Genomic DNA, 22,200 nt, shown 5'->3' with positions numbered 1-22,200 from the left:
TGAGGGACAAATCAGAGAATGCTAATACAACATTTTCAAGTTATCAGAAAACAATGCCATTAAACAATTCTTTGCCTCTCACATGCTGGTCAAAGACTCAACAGATGATATAATTTCAATTGCCAATAATTGCCAGTAAAAAGTGAATCCTCCAGGAAAAAAAATTAACAATAATCTCACTGAAAATAAGTTCTGGAAATAAAGAATTATAGGCATGTGCTATATATAAACACATTTCTAACACAGAAATTTTTATTCCCTGTATAAAATCACAATCTCTTACATAATTCTATCCACAATATCACAGGAAAGACATGAGGCAGAAATTACAAACTCAACTGGCTTAAAAAGTAGAAGAGCTTCCCCTGTGATTCTTTGATAATTAAAAAACATAGCTGAGGAGAATGTGAATAAAGTCTATAAAGTCTTCAAGATTTGAAAAAGAACATCCAACATTTATTGACCGAATCTTGGAAAAACCAAGATAACAGAAACTTTTAAGATTGAAAGAGATGAATCCAGGACGGGGAAAGAATGTCCCATTTTACACAAAGAATTATTAAAAGGAACTCTTTTGTTCCGAACAGAAGCTAAAAAATATAAATAATTTCAAGAATTTATAGATGGCAGATCCTTAAGAGCTTTTTAATGAAAATTGGGGATAACTAGATATATCATCAACAATGGCTGTTAAAATCATGAAATATAATGATGATTTTCAATAAAATGCCCCAATGGTACTCCTTATAGAATTAGGAGTTACAGTTCCAATAACTGTCTAATGTTTCTTACAGTCTCTCTTTTTTTAATTCATGAAGAATGCTTTTTTCCTCAGACGTTTCTATAAATGTGCTATGGTATTACCTGTTCTTCTTCTGAACATTGTGATGAGGTACGAAGAAAGATGGTTTTATTTCTAAGATGGTGGTCATTTGGTTCATTTTTATGAGCAATGTTTTCTGAAGAATCAATTCCAAATGCTCCCCTTTTGGTCCCATTATCCTCTGAAATGATAAGTTATATAGTATTAGGAAACATCCACCACACCCAGTCTGGTTTGTTTTGTGTTTATGGAAAAAGTTTCTTTCAACAAAAAAGAATACTTTTCAAAGAATTCTACAAACTAAATGGTTGAGGTATTAAGTACTTTTACCTTTAAAAAGTTATTTCTAAAAATACATAGAAAGATAACATTATTTCATTCGATATCAACAAATATTTATTGAGTACCTGCTACATATCCAGGACTGTTCTTGGCCATTCTTAAGAGGTCAATAAAGTATATTATTTGGAAGACTTAGACATTACCTATCCCTTTTTTATCTAAATTTAAGGAGCTCTCTTCCTTATATGGAAGTAATATATGGATGATTTTAGAAAATTTATGAGAAAAAAAGTAAAATATGAAAATCAATTATAATCTTACAAGCCATAAAAGCTACAACAAAAATTTTTCAGTGGTTATCTTTCTAATCTTTTTTATGTATCCATGAACTTCTAAAAATCAGAATAGAGTCATACTATATGTATTGTATTAACTCAACTTGCCAGCAATATCTCTTTTCGTGTTACTGAATATTCTATGTAATTTTAATAGTTATAGAGAATTCCATTAAATAAATATAAAAGTTATTTAACACATTGACTGCCACACTAGGAAAAAAATTTTTTTTCCTTGGGGTCATGGTATTTTATTAAGAAAACAGAATAAAAACTTCAAAAACAGAATGATTCTTTCTAATTTAATGAAAAATTTTTTATTTTTTTATTTTTTTCTGTGTGTGAGTTATGTGCAACTTGAAAAACAGTTCATGCAGGTCCCAAGATAAGCAGATGTGTATGTTACATATGCTTCACGAGGCCCCGGACTCAAAATTAACATGAGTTAAATACAACTCACATGGCAGTTAATGAGTTAACCAATCCCTTATTCTTGACTGCCTAAAATTATAAACAATGAATAGGTTTGTACTAAATCTATGTACATTCATAATCACCACTTCAAGCTAAGGAAAGTGTCTAAGATTAATCCTAAATTAAGAGACTGAGAAAACTATGATATCATGATGTGTCATTAACATAAATGTGGGGAAAACAAAATGAAGTAAGTTTGGTAAGAGATAATGAATCTAGCTTTGTCCATATTGCATTTGAGGTGCCAGTGGAAATCTTGGTAGAAATGACCCAAAGGCAGCCGCAAATGTAGGCTAAAATGTGGGAAAGATATCATAGCTATATGTAAATATTTGATCATTAATCATGCTGAGGTAACACCTTAAGCCATGAAGTTATTTTTAATATTGGTAGTAATATTAAAATTAATAGTAAAGGTTAACATTTATTGAGTGTCAGACACTCTTTTGTGAGCAACTCATGAATCATCTCATTTAAGCCTGACAATATTCCTAGAGGCAGGTACTGTTACATCTCCACTTTACAGATTAGAAAATCAAGGCTAACAGAGAGATTAGATAACTTGTTCAAGGTTATACAGATGGTAAATAGCAAAGTGGGGATCTAAACCCATGCCTTCTGACTGTTATCCTCCTAACCACTGTGCTTTGCTACCAGAATAACATAGCAAATGAAGGGAAAGGTCCTTAGAGAATAGAAGAAGCAGCAGAAAAAAGAAAAAAAAAAAATCCCAGATGAAAGACAAAGAAAGAAAGCTTACAACAATCAAAGAAGAATCAAGGGTACAGGGTACATTCCAAAGCTGGAACTTGCTTGCTCTAATGACAATACCAAATACAGGAATCTATCTATGTCAATGATCACTAGAAGAGTGATAAATGAATTCAAAAGAAGTCAAAAAGCAGAAATCAAGCCATTGTCAGGTTGGAGAATCCTGTTCCATTGCCTCACTAGACTCTACCATCCAGAGATGCAGCAGTTATTTTATCTGTGAGCTCCTGAGGCAGGTCTCTAACTGAAGGGGTTATGAGATAGCCTGACCCAGCACAGTGGCCATGTTTGTTTCTCCTGAGCTGTCAGTTGCATAGTATCAAAATCAGTAAGATTCATATTGTAATGATCATGGCCTGGTACAAGTCCAGTTGGAATCCCTCATTTGCCTCTGAATACTCCATCATTAGTAGAATTAAGACTTCTGAGGACGTTTTCAAGACATTAACACAAAAATAATATTGGGGAACAGAGATAAGGTAACTTAGTCTATAATACATCATTAATTAGCCAAAGAGGGAAAACACAAATATTGAATGCATCACTTTCTCTTTAAAAAATGTGACATCCATAAATAACACAAGCCCAGACCAGCTCTCTACCACTGCCTACTGCACCAGCACCAGTGACTCCTAACTAGCTGCTACTGGGAGAGGTGGCCCCTGCCTTTTGCCACAGTAAATCCCTAGAAACTCTGATGTGAAGCACCAGCCTTGGCTGCTGTGGGTGGAGCAGCTGGGGGACTGAGTAAAGTGTGGGGAGGGTTGCCAAGAATACCGCTGGGGCAACCCGCACTATGAAGGATCAGGTAAGTGAGGAAGAAATGGCCTTAGGACTTAGTCTCCCCAGCTTGTTCCTCTTTTACAGCCACAAAGATGTCCTGAATCAGTCCTAGGGCAACAGTAAGCAGCAGTAGTAGAGTAGAGCAAGATAGGCATGGAGACGCTTGGAAACTGGAGGAGTTAACTGAGGGATGAAAGGGTTCCTCAAACTTCACTAAAGCTGGAAGGAAAGAAGACTTCCTGTGGCTACAGCCATTCCTCAGTGCACTGTTCTAATAAAAAGTGGAATAGTTTCAGTTCTTCCTCTTATCCTTTAAGTCAAGCACAACCTAAATCTAGTATTTACTAAGAAAATACTATGCACCCAGCACAATACTATTGTAATAGTCTATTGACTTAAATACTTGAAAAGTATTTCAGCAATGTCTGAAAATAACAGATGTTCTGTAAAGACAAGTTCTATTTGTTCTCATAATCACTCAGTGTACTCTCTACCATTTCCAATAAAACACCCAAGTTATTTGACAGGTAACCAGATGAAATTATAAAGAACAAACCAGGTTCAGTGGCTCATGCCTGTAATCCCAGCACTTTGGAAGGCTCAGGCAGGAGGATCACTTGAGCCCAGGAGTTTGAGACCAGCCTGGACAACACAGAGAGATCCTGTCTCTACCAAAAAAGAAAAAAAAATTAAAAACATATTAGCCAGGCATGGTGGCACACACCAGTAGTCCCAGTTACTGGGGAGGCTGAGGCAGGAGATCGCTTGAGCCTCGGAGTTTGAGGTTGCAGGGAGCTATGATGATGCCACCGCACTTTAGCTTGGGCAACAGAGAAAGACTTTGTCTTTAAAAAAAAAAAAAATGAAACAAGGAACAAAATATAATGAAGTCCCAGCTTCTGATGCTGATGCTGAACTGCTGTTGGGATCTCAGATCTAAGAAAAATTCTTGTTTACTCTTAAAATTCCTCCTTTTGTAAACATAAAGTTTTCACTTTTAAAATATCAGGAGATGCAGAAAAAAACTTGTTATCTGTCTAAACCTACAGTTTAAGGCTCCTTTCTAAACCTCAAAATTAGTTTCACAAGAATATAAGATATAGTATCCCTCCAAAGACCCAGCTAGTGCTCCTTCTAAAGGCTTTTATCATTTAAAAAAAAAAAAAAAAAAAAAAAAACAGCAAATAATAAATCTCTTGGCACAATGAGATAGGAAAAAAGTTCTTTTTCAATATGATAATGTCAAAATGGCAGATGTTGGCACAGCCCAGAACCCGAGTGGCTGAAAGCCTGATTAGAGAGCCAGATGCTGCTTCCCAGAGTTATCCTGGTGGCAATCCAAACGTGCCACCCTGGTGTTCGTCTCATCTTCTTCTGTTTCTGTTTTTCATCAGAGTCCTTTTCCACCCTTTCATCTTATCCCTAATGTTTCTTTCTTTGAAATAAGTGTCAGACATGATACAGTTTAGAAATCCAACAGCAATATTTCAGAGAACAAGTCAGTTATTGAGACCTGAAAGAGCATTTCTTTGGGCATTTCTGAGTCAAAACTTCAATACGGATGAGACAAAAGTTTTTTCTAAAGGTTTTTAGAGGTTTCATTATTCTGAAGCAATGGAATTTCAATTTCCTTTTGATACCAAACAGATAAACTTCCAACAGATCTCCCTTACAAGGCCCCCACTATACCTACAGTGTCTAATTTCAGAACAGAGGAAAAGGTTATACTCCTTGAAAAGGTTGAAATTTTTGACGCCTTGATAAATTAGACACTAACCACATATTGATTATGTATCTTCCAGATAAAAGTGATTATTTTCAGAGAACTTGATTTTGAAAGAAACTTTTTTAAAAATTCATATTCATCCACACAAAAGCCAGACTAGCGTCCATGTGCTGAGAAGCATTACCACACTTGGGGTAGAGTTTTCACAAATCAGCATAACCAACATAAGAATTCACCACCAAATCCTACCAGCAACCTCAGAGCGTCTGCTCTTCTGCACTACGGTCAATAGCAATATAAATCAAGAGCACGTTCTCAGTCGTGAAGAGATATTGAATATATTGCTAGAAGGAAAGAAAAATTCATAGGGGGAAATTCTATGCAGCACTGGGCAATTGCAAAAAGCCTTCTGCAAAGAGAATAGGGGATAAGCAATCATGCTTATAACAAGGTTGGATACTTTGAAAGTCAGGGTGTGATTTTCACATTATACTCCTTGCCTAGAGCAATGTTTCCCTGGACAATAATATCTGCTCTTGATTTGTCCAGCCAAACTACTTCACTCCACTGCTTCTTGATCACATGCTTCTTGGTATCTGGACTCCCCTGGAGCGATAGTCGTTAGAACTAAATAAGCAATTTAAAAACCAATCAATCATAAATCAGAATAAATCCAAAGAAGCTAAATTCAGCAGACAAATGTTTTGTCTAAATTCCCTTTGCAGTGCTCTGAATTCCAACTGTTTTATGTTCTTCATCTGAAAGGGCACAGGGAGGAGAGGATTACCTCAGCCTGGCCAGTCAGGAATAATTGTACCTCCCCTGAGGCCAGATGATAATTGACTCATTATTCACAGTCATAGTCATCAACCTGCCAAGGCACAAATGCACAAGCCTGGCCTGGAAAAATGTGTGTCAGAAGCCCTAGAAAAGGGGCATAATAACAGTAAGTTTAAATTTTTGAAATGGCCAGGGTTAGGCACTTACAGAGAGAAAAATCTGAAGAGAGTATAAAGTTGCTCAAAGTTTATTTTCAGGAAGAAAATCTTTGTGATAGTTGAGTTACAGAGCTCATTCAATCCAAAAGTTATACTCTGGGCATTGACTATGTACAAGATGACAAAGATGGATGAGAACAAGTTCCTTGCCTTACAGAGTTTACAAACTAAGAAATTAAGCTGTGTATGCAAACCACCAAAAGAGAAGGCACCTATGGCAGATGATGGAAGGGAGGCGCAAAGCCAGAGAATGGTAAAATCATAATCCGTTTGGGACAATCACAAAAAGCTTCACATGGGACTGGGCCGCCTGCGCTGGGCTTTGAAAGACAACTACAATTTCAACAGGTGAGCATTAGGAAGAGATGATTCCACAGAGGGAAAATGTCATGAGCAAAACCCCCGAGGTGAGAAAACACAAGCCTGAGGAAGAATCACCAATTATACCAGGAAGATTAGAGCTCACATTTAGTGACACATGGACAGGGTATATTTGGAGGGCAGGACAAAAACTCTGTACTTGACCTAGGTCCTGGGGAGTCACAGTTAGAACTGTGCTCTAAGAGTGGTTCAGGTACTAGAGGCAAAAAATACAGAGGTATTGAGGTATTGCAGTGATCCAGGTGAGATGCCAAGGGAGCCTCAGCTGTGGTGGTGGTGGTTGGTGGTGGTGGTGGTAAGAATAGAAGAGATTTAGAAAAAAAAAACTCACGAGTTCTTTCTGTGTTTCTGGAACAGAAATGAAGGCACAATCTCCAACTGGTTATGTTTCCTTCCTCTAGATATCACAGAATATTCACCTTATCTTTCCACTGCAATCTGTGCCCTTCTTTTAATATGGCATGCCCTAGAAAACTTTTTTCCTTAAACAATCTCTGTGATGGTGGAAGTAGATAATACAGCATTATCTACTTCTTGGCAACCTGTCAAGTGGATTACACTTTGCTGCAGAGAGGCCACCCCATAAAATAAGCTTACCTTCCCGACTGACTTAGCCAAGGCCACAGAAGTGGCCCAGAGGGGGAGCACATGCAGTATATTCGAGCATAGGCTCCTACAGCTCTAGAATTCACAGGGTGACAGCTGCTGGTGACAATGTCTGCACAAGATAGAATCTGTTGCATCCAAGAAGTCTGTTTGTTTTTGCCCATCATCCTTTTCTACTTTAAACTTACAAGTCTATGTACAATTGATTTATTTTCTTAATAGGAAATATGTATAGACAAGCAGTACCCTTCATGTCTTGAGCCAAACCCAGGGTCACAAGGACACACGTTCCTCTGATGAAGAACCCAGGGTAAGGATCTAAGTATCCATGAATAATACCTCCATGTCTCCACAGATTTATTGAGGTATAATTTACATACCATAAAATTCACTCATTTTAAGTGTACGATTCAATGATTTTTAGCAAATGATTTTAGTTGTAGCATCACCATGATTCAATTTGTAGATCATTCCATCACCCCAAAAAGGTGCCTGGTGCCCATTTGTAGTCATTCCTTATTCCTACCCCCAACCACAGGCAACCACTAATCTACTTTTTCTTGCTATAGATTTGTCTTTTCTAGACATTCCACATAAACGAATCAGATGATTATGTGGTCTTTTGCACCTGACTTCTTTCACTTAGCATAACATCACTGAAGTTCATCTGTGCTGTGGTATGTATCATTAATAGTACTTTCCTTTTTCTTATTGTCAAATAATATTCCATTGTATGACTAATACCACATTTTATTTTTCCATTCACCACTGATGAAGTTGGATTGTTTCCACATTTTGTACCCCCTTAATTATGATATAGAGTTTGATCCAAAGACCGTCACCACTAATCCAATTCCTTACAGTGCCACAACATGATGAAATCAAACCACAGTATAACTACAGAGTTTCAACTTCTCTCCATACCCAGACAATGGGAGAAATGCATATGTTCATTGAGCCTACAACTCTCTAATCACCTTATGTCCTCTGTATTGTCACAGCCATGGAATTGGGCCACTCTCTACCACATGGTCCTGTTTTCTTCAAATTTATATGAAATCAGCTGAAATTACCTTTCTAAATTGTACATTGCCTATCTCTTCCCACTAAAATGTAAGACTAAGAAGAGCAGGGATCTCACCATCAGGAACTTACAGTTCTTGCAAGGTAAAACACTCATTCTCCACTCCAAAGCACAGGTAGCAATTGAGACTGGAATGTAAATTGATACTCAACCCTTCAACCAGCAAGTTCTGCACCAAGTGTTCACTATGTGCTTACCATTCTGCTAAACTGGAAGACTAGAAGAAAAGTTAAGAAAGTTAGAGGACATGGCCTCTGCCTATAAGAAACATAATCTATTCCCTTAAATCTTGTACTCACTCAAATGCACAACATTTTACATATAGTTCAGCCAGCATTTCCACGTCTAAGAATTTATCCAAAAGAAATGATTAAGTATGTAGGCAAACATTTCACTACAAAGCCAAAAATGTCTAATCTATTCCCTTGAAAATTTTTACTTAATCAAGCCCATAAATGTTTGCCTATCTTTGAACAAGCATTTTCCATGTGTAAAAATGTATCCAAAGGCCATAAATAAGAAGGGTACAAAAATGTCACTACAAAAAAAAAAAATTAAAAGAAAGGCCAAAGTCTTTACAAGGACCTACAAGGCTATCCATGCCTGGTCTGTCCCCACCTCCATGCCCTCTGACCTCAGCTTCCGCTCCTCTCACCTCTGCTCATGCTACTCCAGCCACACTGGGCTCCTCTCTGTTCCTCAACCAGGCCAGGTGCTGCTATCACCTGGCCTCTGCACCGGCTGTTCCCTGGGCCTCAAATATGTGCAGACTTAACTCCCTCACTTCCTTCTAACCTTCCTTCAAATTTTACCTTCCCAAGGAGGCATAACCAGATCACCCTGTATAAAATTGCCACCCTAACCAGCATTTACAATCCCTTACCCTGCTCTGATGAAGTTTTTTTTCTTTTACTTTTCTTTTCAAAGCAATTAGTATCTTCTAACACAGATATATTTCTTATTCATTATGTTTATTTTCAGTTTCCCCCTTCTAGGATGCAAATTCCCTGAAGGCAATGATCCTTGTCTCTTTTGTTCAAGTCTAATACCTTATCTTTGTCAAAAGGGCATGTAAATACCTTTGCCTGATAATTATGTAAGGCATAGTACTTAGAACATCCACCAGAGGCCAGTGTAGGATTATTCCCTGAACTGTATAGTCTTACACTATACAATATACCATATGCATGTACACTGAACAATATGTACTATACGTAGTTTTGTCTGTACTTCAAGGAATGGAGTATGAACAACTAACATTGTAGACAATATTTTATAATTTTTATATTTAGATTCAAGATTTCTTTACTATTTAACCTTGATGTTTCTCTTTCATATCGTAAAGAGTTACCCAATCATAAAACTTTATACTTAAGTCTTTAAAATTTACCAAGTACCATCATGTGTATTTCATCTAATTCTCACCACAACCATACAACACATACTGAACAGGTAGAATTACCTGTTCTGGTGGATATTCTTAATACTATGACTAAATACTACAATACCCAGAATTAGATGACCGGCTACAACCCCTTTTTTTCTAATCAGTGGTTCATAGACTACAAAATCTAATGCAAAAGGCAAGCTAGTCTGGAGAACACATGAAAATGGTATAATAATTCCTCCAGAGGAGTGCAAGAGCGAGATGACTGGCATCACTCAAATCTGTTTCCTCTGGAAAAAATCCAAAAAAGAAAAAAAAAAAAAGACACTAAAAATCACATAGTAGATAGATTGTGGTTTGATTTTCATAAAAGGAAGATAAGAGTTTGGTTAAAACAAAGTTTCCTGTTTGTATCCCTTTGGGTTTAGCTGACCATTTCAAAGAAAATATTATTGTTTCATGGTTGACAGAACATTTTGCCAAAACCATGATTTGCATATGTGCCCATTCAACTGAATCAAAGCACAATCTTATGACCACCTCAGTTTCAAACAAAGCAACTTATCCTTTTCCTTCAAGTGATGACACATCTAACAACAACAAGTAAAAAATAATATCTGAAGTTAAAGAGAAATGCATATAAAACAAGTGTGCGCCCACTTGACGTTGTTTAAATCAGCTATTTAAAGGTTGATAATGACCATTTTAAAAGTTTATTTGGCCATAAGTAGTTCTCTACTTGTATTTTATAAAAGTTTAAAATCCCATTTGCCTAGCTGAATTAGAAAGTTCAACTCTCTAATTTATATGTACACATAAAATATACAAATAGAAAAGATAGAGAATCAAAGATTATTCTGTTATTTATAGAAAAACCAAATTTTGAAGAAATTCTCATATCTTACTTTACTGAAAAAGCATTCTAGAGAAGTTATTGGAACAAAATACTACACATTAAAAACACTGCTGAAAATAAATTTAATGATTATAATTCAAAATGCCATACATATTTAAATACATTTTCTTTCCTTATCCAATTACAACTAAACTACAGCAGAAACAAAAAACAAATGGTTATCTATGGACTAAAGATTCATGTTTGGAATGAATATGAACAACCTCAGCGGAAGATCTATGCTAATATATCTAAAATAAAATGGCTTGATCAGCTCAAAATCTGTCATAATTTGAGAGGGAAAATTTCCTTCTGCAACTGAACCAGCAATTTTCTGTGTTTCATAATTTGTCAATTTGTTCCCTAAGTGTAGCGATTTAGTGATGACAAAAGAAATAGAGAAACAAATGAAAATTGCTTAATTACAGTTTGCAGATGTTCCCCCAAAGAGAAAAAACAGGTTAATGCTGCTGATACTGTTTCTTCCATAGGACTCTACCATTAATATAAATTAGTTCATTTTGCTCAATGCTTTTTTTCTCCGTTAGTGTTCTATGTGATATTTGATGTTATATTGTGATAAAGAGGTCACACACAGACAGCTACCGAATTTATGAGTGATATAAAATTACCAACTTTCTTTTTACCCTTTTATTCTTTTCAGCAATACCAAAAAACACGTCAATAAAAAACTTTAAAATAACACTGCTTTCTTACTCTCTCCCTTGGGATGCTAGATTAATTAAGTTTTTTTAATTGCCTACATTTACTAGCAAGTCCTCATATGAGGCCGTCTGCAAATTTCCCTGGAGTTAACATTACACTCATGGCCTATGTCCCATGGCCTATGTCTTAAGTTAAAGTAAGTTTATTGCTATTTTCTCTGTTATTTTCAATTGTGCTCTTTACTGTTAAATTCACATTTGCAAAAGTGCTTCCCGAGTTGCCTTTTTTTTCTTAACGCAGCTAACGAAAAAAAGGAAACAGAAAGGCACTGCAAATGGCCTGTGAACTAAAAACACCACTCAATATTCAGTAGGGAATTAAATGACTGATAACAACAGCACAGAAAATGTGGCTTAGGTGCCACCTGGAAGCACAAAGCTGGTCAGTTCGTTTCCAACTTCCTCTGGCAGGCAATCTGCCAGTTGCAAGGGTATCAAAACAATGTTAAGCCCTCTGGTCTCTATCTAATACTCGACAGAAAATAACTGCAAAAGGCTACACAGCAAGGATTATTTTTCTTGTTGTGTTTTCTTTTATGAGAGAAAGCTGTTTTTATGCTCTACTGAAATTCTTTTCCTGATCTGAAATTGGTAAGAAGGCCAGCTGCTTTCTATATTTTTCTCCGTGGTATTTTTCTACAGTAGATTTTAAATTCAGTCTTCTGATTGGGAAAAGCCTCTCTTTGTACCCCCATAGAAGTTTAAAGATGTACTTCTAACGTTCAAATTCAAAATAGCTTTGGGGACCAAAATGATATGTCAACTTTGGGAAATGCGTTGTTTTATGTGCTGTCACCAGTTTCATTTTTAATTACATTTTTCAGAAGCTGTCAAGTATGAGGAGTGATATTCTTTTGGCTGAACTGACAACTCAAAATTTATCAGTCCAGAAGTGTAAACCAAATCCCAATCCAAGATTCTAAGCTCTTGACAGAACATTCACTTAATAAGGAAAAAAAAAATTAAAGACTCCTGAAATGAGAGCTGTGTAACTTTGAAGAAGTCACTCGGCCTCTGTGGGCCTCAGTATCTCCTAGGCAAAATATTCGTGACTCTTCTTTGACTCTTTCTTCTTCCTAATCCTGTCAGTCACCTGTTACTAACATGCTATCAGTCATTCCTTCACTTGAAAAGTCTCCTAGGCCCTTTCACTTTCACCTTTCTCCTCCACTACCCTAGTGCAGACCTGCACCTGTGTCCTTCTGCTTAGCCTCCCAGCTAGTCTCCCGGACTCCAGATGTTTCTCTCCTTCTTCTTTGCCTCTACCTTTCAAAATCACTTGCAATGTGCATTATTGTTTGCTTGTTTGTTTTTAAATTCTACTGTGGCTCCTAAATACCTAGTATGTCAAACCCAAACTTGGGGCATCTTGACATGGTCTCCTTTGGGGGCTCTCCCTCCTGTGTCTAGCCATTAAATGTGGATGTTCTTCAGGGCTGGACCTGAAGCCCTCCTATCTGTCTGTCTGCCATTCTGTTTTTTCTTCTTTTATTTTCATTTATTCAACAAATATTTATTAAGCATCTACTCATTCAATGTTATCAAGGCATTGCTTTAGGTATTACAGTAATAGTGGTGAACAAGCCACAAGAAGCAAGCCCACATGGAGCTTATACTCTAGAAAAGACAGAATCAAGTGTATTTTGAGGTAGTACATCCATTCCTGTGGCTCATATTATCTACATGCCAGTAACTCCGAGATCTTGAGGACTGCCCAATGCTGTAAGAAAGGCAGAAAACACAGTGGTTCCAAGTATGGGCTTTGAAGTCACACTGTCTAGACCCATAGTCCAACTCCATCTCTTCTTATAAAAGCACCAGTCATACTGGATTAGGGTCCCACACTTATGACTTCATTTAACCTTAATTATCCCTTTAAAGGCCCTGTCTCCAAATACAATCCACATTGGGGGTTAGGGCTTCAACATATAAATTGGGAGGGCATACAATTTAGTCCATAACAGCAAGTTATTTAACCTTAAGCCTTAGTTTCCTCATCTGTAAGTTAGGAATAATAAAATAATAAAAAATAAAATGTAAAGAAAGGGCCAGGGGCAGTGGCCCATGCCTGTAATCCCAGCACTTTGGGAGGCCGAGGTAGAAGGATTGCTTGAAGCCAGGAATTCAAGACCAGCCTGGACAACACAGTGAGACCCTGTCTCTACAAAAAAAATTTTTTTAAAAATTAGACAGATTGGCCAGGCATGATGGCTCACGCCTGTAATCCTAGCACTCTGGGAGGCCGAGGTGGGCGGATCGTTTGAGCTCAGGAGTTCGAGACCAGCCTGAGCAAGAGCGAGACCCCCATCTCTACTAAAAATAGAAAGAAATTATATGGACAGCTAAAACTATATATAGAAAAAATTAGCCGGGCATGGTGGTGCATGCCTGTAGTCCCAGCTACTCGGGAGGCTGAGACAGGAGGATCCCTTGAGCTCAGGAGTTTGAGGTTGCTGTGAGCTAGGCTGATGCCACGGCACTCACTCTAGCCTGGGCAACAGAGTGAGACTCTGTCTCAAAAAAAAAAAAAAAAAAATTAGACAGATTGCATGTGCCTGTATTTCCACCTACTTGAAAGCCTGAGGCAGAAGGATTACTTGAACCCAGGAGTTTGAGTCTGCAGTGAGCTATGATCATGCTACTGCACTTTAGCCTGGGCAACAGAGCGAGATCCGTCTCTTAAAAAAAAAAAAAGGTTAAAAAAACGCCCAACTTCTAAGTTATTATAAGGATTAATAGAGATGATCCACATAAACTGTTAAGCATACCTAGTACTTAATAACTATTAGCTGCTATCAGTAATATTAGACTATTTTCCTTACAATCTCACACTCCCAGGTGTTTCTGTGGGAGAGATATGTTATAGTATAGAGGATGATCAGATGTCTGGAGTTTGAATCCTTGACCTGACCTCAAACAAATTACTAATCTACAATGACTTTCAGTTCCCTGAGCTATAAAAAGTAGCTATTTCTTTGCATCCTTGTGTCAATTAGATAAGTTATTCAAGACAAATGCTTAGTGAATATATCAATAAGTGAAATCTAAAATAAAGAGGACTAGAATGTCTCTTCCAATTCTACAGTTTAAAGAGAAACAAACTTTAAGCAATTATCTGATATATTAAAGGAGTACAGACAGTCCTGTTTTTTAAGGGACTGTAAATTATGAGAATTTGAAGTCTAAATCAGTGGTTCCTAAAAGTAATGGTAAATCAAAATCATTTAGAAAGCCTTGTGAATATAAAAAGTTTAGGCCCCTGACGATATAGTCTGATTTAATAAGCCAAAGCCTAGAAATATTAACATGTATTTTTATAAAAGTTTGCCACCATAAAAGTCTTTCTGATATTTAGCCAAGTTTGAGAACTACTGTGTATAGCAGCACTGCTCAATAGAAATATAATCTAAGCCACATATGTGGTTTTAAGTTTTCAAGTAGATATATTTAAAGGGTTAAATAAATAGGTCAGGCACAGTGGCTCATTCCTGTAATCCTAGCACTCTGGGAGGCCGAGGCTGGAGGATTGCTTGAGCTCAGGAGTTCGAGACCAGCCTGAGCAAGAGTGAGATCCCATCTCTACTAAAGATAGAAAAATTAGCCAGGTGTCACAGCTGGCACCTGTAGTCCCAGCTACTCAGGAGGCTGAGGCAGGAGGATTGCTTGAGCCCAGGAGTTTGAGGTTGCAGTGAGCTATGATGAAAATGATGCCACCGCACTCTACCCAGGGTGACAAAGCAAAACTCTTATGGTCTCAAAAAAATAAATAAATAATAAATAAAGTGAAGTTAATTTTAATATTATATCTTATTTAAACTAACTTTCCAAAACATTATCATTTCAAATATAGTCAATATAGGTTACTGAGGTATTTTACATTCTATTTTTATACAAGTCTCCAAAATCCAGTGTGTGCTTTATACTTATGGTATATCTCAATTCAGATTCTAAATTTTCATCAGATTTACTTGATCTGTAAATTTCATAAAATTTACATTTTAAAAAACTGATTCACATACCAAAGTTGTCCCCAACACCTTTAAAAGTTTTCCAATAACTGAATTGAATATCAGATTTTTAATTTAAGTAAATAATATTTAAAACTCAGCTCTTGGGTAGCACTAGCCACACTTCAAGTACTCAATAGTCATATGTGTCCAGGAGCTACTGTACTGGATGATCACAAATCATAGGCAATTATACATTCCTGAAATCTGTAATGGTGGCAAAGCATTAGCATTGCTCCTTAAATAACTAAATGTGAATAAAGTAAATATAGATTAAACTCGCAATGATCACACAATATTATTAAAATCTGAGAAAAATTGAAACCTATTCAACAGTTTGAAACTCCAAGAGTTTAGAACTATGAAAGGCCAGACTACCACCAATTTATAAAGCCACGGGCATGGACATTTGTCCTGAACATTCAGGCACACAATGTTCTACCTAACGGGGAATTTAATTCAAATATTAACAAGTATGAAAAGAGAAAGGGAGGTTGAGCTGAGAATTTTTTTCAAAGATATGTTAAAAGCACAATAAAATGCTAAAAGCACAAATTATTGCAAGTGAAATGAGAATAGCATAAAGAAAATGAAATTACACATCAAAATCTGAAATAAAATCTTTGATCTATACAGATGAAGATAGGTTAAAGTAGCCAAATATGCAGTGAATAGAAAGCTGTTAAAATATAGACTCACTTGGACAAGTGGATCCTAGGTATTTTAAGAGTAAAATGAGAGGCTGAAAAACAAAGACTTATTTAAGGGTTAATGATAAAATCACTGTAGATTCATTTCAATTTCCAAACTATTTTAAGTTGAATAGTTGGTAAGATAGGAAACTTTCACAGAAATTAATTATTTAGTCTGAAGCACACAATCAGAATTATAATGGCATGTGTGTGAAAGCATGTGAGAGAGAGAGAAAAACAATCGGAAATAACTACTGTAACTGCCCACAGTTACCATATTTAACAATATGGAGTTCAAAAGATTTAATGTCCATTTCTAAGTCCCTGGCTACTTAATTATACAATTTCTGTTTGCCAGCAACAGGAGCAGTAAAACTACCACTCTAAAAGGTAGGAGCAAATGCTTCCCAAATTGGATCGTGTGGTAATCCTGGGGTGGAAGGAAAATAAAAGAAATTGCCTTTTACTTTCAGCAGTTTAGAAGTAACTCTAAACCTTACTAAAGTAAGGCTACATCTTCATCTTGAAGACTTATTGTTTAAAGGAGATGTATATATATATATCAGTACTAAAATCAATGGAACCATGACTCAAAAGGACCATGCAAGCATTTTATAACAACATCTGTCAATATCAGCTCTTTTCTGTCAAACCTTTCTGTGCTCTACTGAATGTCTTGGGGCCCGAGGCAAGTTTGGGTTCAGTGGTTATTGAAGATTCACTGCAGGCATCCCCTCCAGTAGGTAGACTTTACTGCCCTCCCTGCCCCTACAGTGTGGGTGGCCCTCCTACCAGCTCTCACAGTGACACTCTGTGCTTCTCTCTACTCTGGTACTTAGCATGCATTAGAGCAAGCTCCTGCTTACTTATTTATCTCTCCCACTGGACTATGAGTGCTTGAGAACACAAACTACATCTTACTTATTTTTGAATCTTCAGCAACTAGACCATAACAAGACATTCACAGAATTAATGAATAAATGAATTAATTAACAAAAAATCAAATGTAAATATTCACATCTGCATTTTATAACCTAAAAAGAGATAGAAATATGACAGATGAGAAAGAAGCCTTTTTTCCCTTTAGACAGATATTCTAGAAAGTTCTATAAATTATGTTCACAAAGAAACTGAGATACAAAAGATTGACTCTTAGTTTCTAATCTTTACCTACAATAATGTCAACAACATAATAATGTCTTTACCAATAAGGAAAAATATCTGCATGCTGATTTTCTAATACATATCTTACAACCTGATTTACCCTTTTCAACTGAAGATACTACTGAGAATTCAATTATAACTGTTTAAAACCAATAATTAATATGCCTCTTTAAACATGATAGAACATTGTATTTATTATCAAATATGCACCATGATTTAAAAACCTAGAGTTGCTTTAAAAAAGAAAAAACTGGAAAACATGATCAAAATGAATGTACTTTAGTGAGAATTATGCTAGAATATTAACAGTCTCCAACTGTTTTCCAAGAGTCTGAAGCGGTAATGTGAAATTTCTTTCAATAAGGCTATAATTTAATTTTTTCCAGGGAAATATTTTTAATAGGATTACTGACCCTTTTAATACTCTTGGAAAGAAAATGAATCCCATAACCATTCTGGCGTATAACTATTATAAAAATAAATAGAACAGTCAATCAGTGGAAATGGTAATGGACTTGAGAAACTAAACTTATTAAAGAAATATACATAAGTATGCATGGTGATAACCACTTTAACGGAAAAGACCCACTGTATATCAGCAAAGCAACTAAATGCATTGAGACAAATGAAGGGTCTAGAAAGAAAGGGAGAAACAGGAACTCTGAAGAAATAACTTTAATGTTTTTCTTAAACCGAACTAACCGTACATACCTTAATCAATTCTGCTGGCTATCACTCAACCCATAGGCCTGTCCCTGAGTCCTGTTTGGTTTTTTAGAAGGTATTTAAATGTTTCAGGGGAAGAAAAGGACACTTACTGATTTAAGACACATTTTTGAAGTCAACAATTCTTTGTGCTTTAAGAGGAATTTTTTCAGGTCATTAGTTTATAATGTGAACTGGCGCCTAGGGATATTTTGAAAGGAAAAAACAACTAGTGTGCTTGGAGATGCAGTTTATGTGACTTGCGTCATCAATTATTTCAGCTCAATTTGGAGCCCAAAACTGAACTCCAAATGAAGTCACCGCATCGACAACAGTTTCTTTCTCAGCATGCAATGATCATACCAGAATTTGAAAACAGAATAGACCCTTTATCACAAAAATGAATACATTATTCATTTAAATACATTATTTAAATTTAAATTATTCACTTAAAATATCAAAGTCCTTAAAAAAGTTTTTACTCTTTTAGGGTACAAAAATAAAGTCAGGAGGGGAAGGGCATGCCTCTAATCCTCGCTTGGGTGAGGCAAAGACATAAAATGTAATCAAAACGTTTATACCCTCATAATATCCTAAAATTTAAAAAAAGTAAAAAAAAATTAAAAAAATAAAGTCAGTCTTACCAATAATTTCCAAAATAATTTGGTTTATCAAAATATTATTGGCATATCAATATTCACTAATTCTTCCAGTTTTACCCTTGTTTCCACCACCATCCCAGCCATTCATACTGCCAGGTTTGGGTCCAGAAAACAGGAACCAACTCATTAGACCCAGAGAAAGTAAGACTCTTTCTAAACCCAGGTTCCTAGACTTAAAGATGATTTGGCCATTCTCAAGATTAATTTGATCTACATATCATGTCAAAACAGGTCATTCACAGACAGCCCCAAAGTTAACTATTTCCTAAATTCTCTATTTTTCTTAAGTATAAACACAAACCCTTAAGTGTAAACCAAACAGATATCTATGATATTGTATCTTGCATGATAAAAGACAAAGGTTAGATCACTTTTCCTTTTCTTCATTATAAGGAACCTTCTTTTACATTTGTTTAGGACACATGAGTGATGACTTAAAATCATGAAGTCAGGCATCTTAACAGTGTCATGACCTCAGAGATTACGAAACTCCCTGTTCTCAAACTTGCATACATTAGAATCACCAGAGTAGCTTTTATAAAATACGGATTCCTTGGTCCCAGCAGAACTGGTATCAATATGTTCTAAAAGCTCCTCAGGCAAGTCTAATGTGCAACGAGGTAGAGAACCAATGGCCTCAAAAATGTGGGTTGATAACCCAAAAAGGACCAAGGTTGAAAGCAAGCTGATGGCACTCGGAAGCAGAACCCAGAACTCACATGCCTACAGGAGCCACTTAAGTGAATGAAGCAGGCAATGTACGCACACATCTGTAGACTATGTGAGTGCCAGAGAGCGTGACAAACTAGCGAGCTCACAAGGCAAGGGCCCCGGTGCTCCAGCTTACAGTGCCATGAGGGAAATAACAGATCTTCTCACTTGATCCAAGAAAAAAAACTCAAATCAAGATTTTCATGTAAAATTCCCTAACTTTTAAATGGTGGCTCAACTAATGAACAATAACACTGTACGAGGCAAACAAAACACATACTGAAACACACAACATGGGTTTGGCCTTTATAGGCTTCAGTTTATCATCTCCAGTCCAAAGGGTTGTTTCCATTCTACAGAAACCACAGCAGCAGCATCACAATAACAATATCCAGCATTCAGTAAGTACTTACTTATGTGCTAGTCACTATACTAAGAGTTTTACATGGATTATCTCACTTAACCTTTGATATGGCTTGGATGATTGGCCCCTCCAAATCTCATGCTGAAATTCAATCCCCAGTGTTGGAGGCGGGGCCTGGTGGGAGGTGTTTGGGTCATGGGGGCAGATCCCTCATGAATGTCTTGGTGCCCTCCCCTGGCAATGAGTAATTTCTTGCTCCATCAGTTCACACAAGAGCTGGTTGTTTAAAAGAGCATGCGTATCTCCTCCTCCCTCTCTTGTTCCTTCTTTTACCATGTGACACACCTATTCCCTCTTGGCCTTATACCATGATTGGAAGCTCCCTGAACCCCTCACCAGAAGCAGCGCCTGGCACCATGCTTGTATAGTCTGCAGAACTGCAAGCCAAATAAAACTCTTTTCTTTATAAATTACCCAGTCTCAGGTATTCCTTTATCACAACACAAAATGGACTAACAACTTTCATCAACCTTTGAGGGAAGTACTATTCTTATTTCCACTTACTCAATAACCATTCCTTCAAGGTTACATAGCAAGTAAGTAGTGATTCCAGGATCCAAATGTGTGCGGTATAAGTCCATAGCCAATACTATGCTTTATTTCTTAAGTCGTAAATATGCTTTTAACAACCTCTACTCTTTGTACTTGCCTTTCTTAAAAAAGTAAAGTGAAGGGATTATACTGAAGGATTTCTCAGGTCATTTTTAGTTATCAAATTCAATGGCTCTGACTCCATAAAACACCTCTTGAATGTATGAAGACATTAGTATTTACATGTAGCAGTCAAAAATGCCCTAATAAGAATTACCTGATCAAAGGAATGGAATGAATGCTCATTAGTCTTTCTGAAAAGGCAGCAAAGACTTATAATAAAATTCTTTATCTCTACTGTTGCAGAAAGTTTACTTCTCCATTTTACCTTTTGAAAGATGAGTAAAAGTGCTCAGAAATTCTTCATATGTTTGCTCATGACAATTAACAAACTTATCCAAAACTTCTTCAATTAATCGATCTTCATCCATTATCTCCAATCCTGATATTTGGGCAGGCATTCCTATTCACGAGGCCACTTTATCTACAAGAGGAAGAAAAACATGAGCTAGAGAGAGTTACGCAGTACCAGTCCCTCTGAAAATACTCTGGGTGGGTATGTGGGAGAATTCTAAGGCTCCAAAAGGACAGATCAAGACAGTTACTACAGCAATGATCTCTAGTTCAAGAGACCAAAGTTTTATTCATAAAGTTTTATTTGTAAATAAAACTTTGCTGCTGAATTGTTAACTATCACAATTTTATTTTTGCTTCAGTCTCCTCATTACAATCTTTTTCATTGACAAGAATACTGTTACCCAATTACACAATTAGAAATCCTAAGTCTTTCAAGGTAAGAACTTTATAGAGTACCTCAACTAATCACCCATCCAATGACAACAATAATAGCTAATATTTATTTAGCAACTTATTTAGCAGTTTCTAGGTACCAGAAGCTGTTCTGAGCACTGTTTTTCTCTTATAATAGCAGTCACAAGGCCAGTACATGCAAGTGTCAGTTCTTGGAGTCTGAACCTAGACTCTATCCATCGTGTGACCCCTCTCCCCTTACTACTGCTGACAAACAGTTGACTTTCCTGTGCTTTAACACATCCAGGGACTGGGAATTCTGAACATTCCAAAGAAGCCTTTGGACAGCTCTATTAAAAACTTACAAAATTGAGCCTAAATCTGTCTCCCTCTTTGCTACCTCAACTGGTTCCTTAGCCCCTGAGGTTGTACATAATAATTTCAATCCTTCTTGTACATGACATCCTTTTAAATATCTGAACAAGGCCATACTGTCCTTTGTCAATCTTCTCATTTCATTCACTGAAAAAAAATTTCTTTTTTAAAACCCAGCTCAGAATTCAGTTTCTCTGAAGGCTTTACCTTCCCATCTTCCACCACCGCAGGAAGAGTTAATCATAATTTCTCTGTGCTGCCTCTGCACTAATTGTTACATTTATCATGCTGTATTTGAAGTAGTTGTATGTATTTCTGTGTCCTCTACTGCTGTGGTCCCCAAGCCCCGCAGACTGGTACCAGCCCGTGGCCTATTAGGGACTGGGCCACAGAGCTCCACTGTGCATGGAAAAACTGTCTTCCATGAAGGAAATGAGGGGCCACACAGCAGGAAGTGAGCAGTGGGCAAACCAAGCGAAGCTTCATCTATACAGCCAACTCCCCATAACTTCTCACCTCCGTCCATGGAAAAACTGTCTTCTATGAAACCAGTCCTTGGTGCCAAAAAGCTTGGGGACCGCTGCTATTAGACTCAGAGCCGAGGAAAGGCAGAGTTCACATCTTTTCATCTTTGTATCCCAAATGCTTAATACTCAGGACGTGGCATAGTCCTGGCAGTCAATCCATATGGAGCTAACGTTACTCATTTGAGCAGGTACAGTGGTCAAATATTGCTAGGAGCTGGCAAAACACTCAACTGTACTAGCCCAGTTATCTCATCTGTGTTTTATATGACATGGTTTCAAGTCCTTTACCCTCCTGATAAATCTACCTGGAAAAGATTTCGTA

At 36.8% G+C, this 22,200-nt stretch overlaps 1 protein-coding gene across 5 annotated transcripts in view; it reads right to left on the bottom strand.

Annotated features, from left to right (window-relative positions):
* IFTAP (intraflagellar transport associated protein) overlaps positions 1 to 22,200 on the bottom strand; it is a 55,441-nt gene that overhangs the window by 20,572 nt on the left and 12,669 nt on the right. For all 5 annotated transcript variants that reach the window (XM_069469836.1, XM_069469833.1, XM_069469838.1 and 2 more), the window contains 2 exons: positions 20,555 to 20,710; positions 865 to 1,004 (listed from right to left, as the gene is read on the bottom strand). In XM_069469836.1, the coding sequence (XP_069325937.1) occupies positions 865 to 1,004; positions 20,555 to 20,687 (273 nt within the window). In that variant the 5' untranslated portion in view covers positions 20,688 to 20,710. The remainder of the gene's footprint in view (positions 1 to 864; positions 1,005 to 20,554; positions 20,711 to 22,200) is intronic.

The sequence above is a fragment of the Eulemur rufifrons genome, chromosome 6, assembly GCF_041146395.1.
Source record: "Eulemur rufifrons isolate Redbay chromosome 6, OSU_ERuf_1, whole genome shotgun sequence".
Classification (NCBI taxonomy): domain Eukaryota; kingdom Metazoa; phylum Chordata; class Mammalia; order Primates; family Lemuridae; genus Eulemur; species Eulemur rufifrons.
The sequence above is the reverse complement of the archived record's forward strand: the minus strand, read 5'-3'. Positions and strand labels throughout refer to the sequence as shown.